The sequence below is a fragment of the Macrobrachium nipponense genome, chromosome 21 (genome assembly GCF_015104395.2).
Source record: "Macrobrachium nipponense isolate FS-2020 chromosome 21, ASM1510439v2, whole genome shotgun sequence".
NCBI lineage: Eukaryota > Metazoa > Arthropoda > Malacostraca > Decapoda > Palaemonidae > Macrobrachium > Macrobrachium nipponense.
In genome coordinates this window covers 83,332,087-83,338,377 of record NC_087212.1, presented here as the reverse complement: position 1 = coordinate 83,338,377, position 6,291 = coordinate 83,332,087, and the positions used below count along the sequence as shown (strand labels likewise).

The window sequence follows — 6,291 nt, the reverse complement described above, 5'->3', positions numbered from 1 at the left end:
TGGAAGAGGTCTAGGCCTGGGAGCGAAACAGAGCCGATCAGAACGCACCCTCCACTGCACTGTGAACACTAAAATCACTTCTTACCTTTCAATAGCTCGTATTTTGAGCTACATTCCTTTGTCTTCAAATTGCAATATGAATTTGAAGATTCTGTGAAGTAAGAAGGAGATGAGGAACAACACTACTAGTATGTTAATGCTCTAACTGCTCGTAGTACGAGAGCTATAAAAACTTCTAAAGGAAGCGTAACTAATTCTATTCCTGACTTCCTCAAGAAGGAAGTTAGCTCAATCAATTCTAACATTTACTACACGTTATTATGAATAAATATTAAAATTTTTCTTCTTGCAAACTATGAGAGTGTCTACCGAAAAGTTCGGTAGTTACATGTAAACAATTCTTCGAAATTTTCGAAGCCAAAGTTATTAAAACAAATTAATATGCGTATGCCGAACCAAAGATCCAGTACTTCCCTGCAAAAGATAGCCCAGAAGATCGATGACGATGAAATCCAAAAATCAAGACAGGAGGAACTGCAAACGTTGTTTACATTCCAAGCGACAGAGAAAATATGAATAGAAAACGGGAATGGTTCCTAATCCTGCCACCCAGGGCAGGACGGTAGATCACCTGACCTACCTGCAGCGTGCCGCGAAATTTGAATTTCTGTTGGGGACGACGGAGTCTTAGCTATGTATATATCTGACAGGTAAGTTGATTGTATGAAAATACAGTTTCTGTCTAGTGTGAATTCTCGTGTCTTTTGAGATGACTTGATTGAGAAAAACGTCTTTGACATGTAGAGCAAGTATATGGTTTCTCTCCTATATGAATTCTCATGTGTCTCACGAGACCACTTGGATGAGAAAAACTTTTTTGACATATAGAACAAATATATGGTTTCTCTCCTGTATAAGTTCTCATGTGAGTTTTGAGATGACATTTATGAGAAAAACTTCTTTGACATATAGAGCAAGCATATGGTTTCTCTCCTCTATTAGTTCTCATGTGTGTTTTGAGGCTACTTTGATGAGAAAAACTTCTTTGACATATAGAGCAACTATACGGTTTCTCTCCTGTATGAGTTCTCAAGTGTGTTTTAAGGTGATTTTGAATAGAAAAACTTCTTTGACATATAGAGCAAGTGAATGGTTTCTCTCCTGTATGAGTTCTCATGTGTATTTTAAAATAACTTGATTGAGAAAAACATCTTTGACAAATAGAGCAAGTATATGGTTTCTCTCCTGTATGAGTTCTCATGTGTGCTTTAAGATGATTTTGCATAGAAAAACTTCTTTGACATATAGAGCAAGTGTATGGTTTCTCTCCCGTATGAGTTCTCAGGTGTCTTTTGAGATGACTTTGAAAAGAAAAACTTCTTTGACATACAGAACAAGTATATGGTTTCTCTCCTGTATGAGTTCTCATGTGGGATTTCAGTTGGCTTATGTATGAAAATGTCCTTTGGCATTCAGCACAAGTTATTCGCTTCCCTTCTGTGTTACTTCTTCCCAAATGTCTATTTTCTTCTGCAATACAGATCTTTCCACTTTCATCATCACAGCTTGAAGAGCTGTCCTCCTCCTCATACTTAATAGATGGGGATGAGTTCACATCAAATTCATCACTGTCAAAAAACTCTGGTTCTGCCTTGACTTCTAAGAAGGGGTCTGCAAACGAAGAGTCTTCCCCAGTGCTTTCAGTAAGAACCTCCTCCAAATTCTCCTTCTCTTCTTTGATTAACAGCAATGATGACGATTTTTCAGCTTCCATTTTCACAGGATGTCCAATACTCAATCCTAGTAAGGATGTGATGAAATTTCCCTGAAATGAAATAAAAAATCTGAGAAAGACATGTTCTGAATAGCACCATTCATAACAACTCTAAAATAAGCATTCTCAAGGAAAACAAATACCACAATGCAATGATCATCATTTGGACAAAATTTACCTCAAAAGAAATAAAACAACATCCTTGGATCTGTCTGGAATCAACAAATTTATTTAGGCCAAAGTTGGTTGACAATTCAGCCAATTTCTACTTTGCCACAAATTCCTGAATTACCCGAATTTTAACAATCAAATGAACAGCACCTTTCCTTCATGAGTTGGGAGTATTATAACTCTATTTACAGAAGAATGGCTTTTTTGCTTACTTTGTTGTTGTTCTTGTTGGTGGATTAAGAAAGGTCGAAGGAAGGGCCAAAAAGGTCTGAAAAAGGTTTTTTTGCATATAAAGTTATAGGAATTTTAGGACAGGAGATTTATAATCTATTTATTAGACCGAAAATGTAAAAAATAAATAATGTGCATGTTATGCACATTATGCTAAATATAACATATTCATTTTATATTTCATTGGTGAAACAAGGCTCCATTTGACCATAGATTTTAGCAGGTTTGAATTTATTTGGTGTTCTGAATTTAGGCTATGTTTCTGTTCAATCACTTTGTGTTTTCACTTATACCTAAGACTATATGAACGTGTTTAATTTGTGTCCTCTTCATTTAATTCTTGTTGTTAGTATGAACAGTACTAAGTATGAGTATTAATTACGATGACCACTTCACGTTAAGTTAGATATATAATGTTTGCAACTTATGTGTGAGGGGAAAATCTTGCATGTGTCCGAGTAAGCTGGAAGTCGGATCACACCTTGTTCTTATATGAATTGAATGTGCATTCTGAGATAGAAAAGGCTCCTTGAACACCCAGGGCATATAAATAATTACTACCTAGTATGAGTTTTCATGTGCCTTCTGTGAACATGGGATAGAGAAAAACACCTTCGGCTCAGTGAATGGCTGCTTCTCTCCAGTATGGGTATTTCGAGTGGAGGAGAGAGAAATGATGATAACCTTTCTGGCATCCAGTGCGAGTGAATTGTCTCTCCAGTAGGAATTCTCATCCCAGTGTTGAGACGATTTAAGTAAAAGTATGGCATCCTGTGCAAGGATATGGTCTCTCTCCAGTATGGATTCTCATGTGGCTTCAGAGATGATGGCTCAAGTGGGAAAAAGTACTTTGACATTCTGCACAAGTTATTGGTTTCCCCCACCATGTTACTTTTCTGTAAAAAAAATCCACATTTTTGTCATTACTTTCATCAATATTACAAGATGATTTCTCACCAAATACTTTTCTGTAAAGCGTACACAATGAGATTCATCAGCTATTGCAGTAGGCAGTGGTATATTTTCTTTTTAATAATTTCTTTCAGAGGAAGTACTGAAGTAAACAATTTTCATCCATGTTAACACAAAGTCTACATCTCACGGAATGGTAGGCTGCACCCAGGTCTTCTGCAAGTTCAAAATAATCCTAGCTCATTTTCAGCTTGCTTTCATTGACACTGCATATCAAACATTCTTATACAAAACAAGACTCCTCACCACAAAGGAATCAATCTGGCACAAACATCAAGAATATCAGTTAACCCTTTACTGCCGACTGGACGTATTTTACGTCGACATTTTTTGTCTCTCGGGTGCCGACTGGACGTATTTTACGTCGACATACAAAAGTTTTTTTTAAAATTCGCGGAAAAATACTTATAGGCCTACCAGCCTAAAACTTTTGAATCATGCGCCTTGGGGGATGCTGGGAGTTCACGGATCAAGGTGTTGTTTTGTTTACAATCGTTACGCAGGCGCGCAAGCGCGAATTTCTTTCTTGCCGCACTAAAAAGTATCTGTGACACATCTCGGAAATTATTTCGTCACTTTGACATAATTTTTGTACCATTGTAAATTAGCCGTTACATGAAGTATTATATATGGAAATGTGTGCATTTTTATGTAGAATACAACAATAAAATACTCATGATTGTAGCTTTTATCAGTTTTGAGATATTTTCATATAAATAACGATAAGTGCCAAAATTTCAACCTTCGGTAAAATTTGACACAACCAAAATGGTCGAAAAACGCAATTGTAAGCTAAAACGCTTATATTCTAGTAATATTCAATCATTTACCTTAATTTTGCAACTAATTGGAAGTCTCTAGCACAATATTTCGATTTATGGTGAATTTATGAAAAAACTTTTTCCTTACGTCCGCTCGGTAACTCTTCCGAAAAAAATCATACATGCGATTGTGGTAATGTTTGCACCATGTTAAATTAGCCGTTACCATAAAGTTTGTTTTATATATGAAAATGTTGCCCCCATTAATTTCCATGCAACAATACCAAACTAAAAAACAACCCATGATTGTAGCTTTTATCAATTTTGAAATATTTTCATATAAAAAATGGTAAGTGACAAATTTTCAACCTTCGGTCAACTTTGACTCTAATGAAATGGTCGAAAAACGCAATTGTAAGCTAAAACGCTTATATTCTAGTAATATTCAAGCATTTACCTTCATTTTGCAACAAATTAGAAGTCTCTAGCACAATATTTCGATTTATGGTGACTTTATGAAAAAAATAACATTTTCTTTACGTCCGCGCGGTAACTCTTCCGAAAAAATCATATGTGCGATTGTGGTAATGTTTGCACCATTTTAAATTAGCGTTACATAAAGTTTTATATATGGAAAATGTGCGCAATTTCATGTAGAATACAACCAATAAAAAATAATTGAAGGAAGGTTTTAGCTTTTCTCATTTTTGAAATATTTGCATATAAATCACGATAAATAGAAAAAAACCACGTTTGGTCAACTTTGACTACCGAAATGGTCGAAAAACGCAATTGTAAGCTAAAACTCTTACAGTCTAGTAATATTTGGTCATTTATCTTCATCTTGAAACATTTTCGAAGTCTCTAGCACAATATTTAGATTTATGGTGAATTTAAAAAAAAAACTTTCCTTCCCTCTGCACGCGGATTCTCCGCCACAAATCTCCGAAATGCGTACATCCCATTCTCGGAATATTTGCTCCGTTTCACATTAGGCATTTCATAGAGTTTTATATATGAAAATGTGCGCAATTTCATGTAGAATAAAACAAAAAATATTTGAAGGTTGTAGCTTTTCTTATTTCCGAAATAATTGCATATAAAAAAATATATAAAAAAATTCGACATTTGGTCAACTTTAACTCGTCAGATATGGTTGAAAACTGCATTTGTAAGCTAATACTCTTACAGTATAGTAATATTCAATCATTTGTCTTCATTTTGAAAGAAATTGGAAGTCTCTAGGACAATATTTAGATTTATGGTGAATTTTTGAAAAAAATATTTGTTTATGTCCGCGCGTTACAAATTCATGCATTATTTTGTGATAATATTTTCTCTGTGTTGCTTTTATCGTTTTACAATGTGTTATATACCAAAATGATCGCAATTTAGTGTACATTACAGCGGGAAAAAAAGTAACTTGTTACCTTTAACCGTTTTGCGCACAGCGCGATTTGAATACAATTATATATGAAATTTCGTTTTTGCGCTATCATATATCGCATTATTTAATATGATAATGATAATCTTTTTCATTTCTGATGGTTGCATACTAAACTTCAGCCAATGACAAAAAAAGGAACCAAAAATGAACTCTTAATCTTGAAAACTAAGCCCGCTGTGATTTTTTGGAAAAAAAAAATTTTTCCGCTTCCGCGCTCACTCTGAAACACCTCCGGCACACGGGAGACATTTTTTTTTTTTACCGCTTCGGCGTTTAAGGGTTAATAACCCAAATATTTCATGAGACTAACTGAGTATGTATGCTTCTTAGCGTCACAAATGATTTCTAAAGTGATAAATGTTTAATCATTTTGTATTTTTCATAACTTACAAACCTGAGCTCTTTGCATATGGGAAAATCTCAAAGTGCTAGATGGATCTAGTTTAAAAATAGATACAAGGTTTGGTGGCATGGGAGTGATAGCCAATGGGAAGCGAGTAGGCAGAGCCTAACTTCTCTTCTCCCTTGTATTCATCATGGACCACCCATTGTCTTCCAGACTAGGTAACTATAAGAGAGGTTGCTTGAGGTGGGCTATCTAAGTGAAGTCCTCAGGTTTGTAAGTTATGGAAAAAATTACAAATTTGTCATTTGTTCATACATTGAACAACCCTTTCAGTCTTTACGCAAGGACAATAAAGTAAGCTTTAGAACCAAGTGATGGTTTGGCTCACCTGGGTTCACTTCTTGGTCAGTTGTTAAAGCATAGGAAGAAGTCGTATGGCTCTGATCTGTTATGCGAAAGATTACTCAACAGCCACACCTCCAAGCTTTGACAAAATGGGAACTCCAGTCTACCATGTGTTCAGGAAGGTGGGAAAAGAACCTGTAATGGTGCTAGATTTTTCTATTGTCAATCCTTTTTTCCCCTTGAT

The 6,291-nt window shown here is 35.3% G+C and overlaps 1 protein-coding gene across 1 annotated transcript; it reads right to left on the bottom strand.

The window, feature by feature from the left end:
- Positions 1-218: 218 nt before the first annotated feature.
- Positions 219-3,844, bottom strand: LOC135198203 (gastrula zinc finger protein XlCGF52.1-like). Its single transcript, XM_064225781.1, has one exon. It carries the CDS (start codon positions 1,772-1,774, stop codon positions 743-745), a length of 1,032 nt encoding a protein of 343 aa, XP_064081851.1. The 5' UTR covers positions 1,775-3,844; the 3' UTR covers positions 219-742.
- Positions 3,845-6,291: the final 2,447 nt, after the last annotated feature.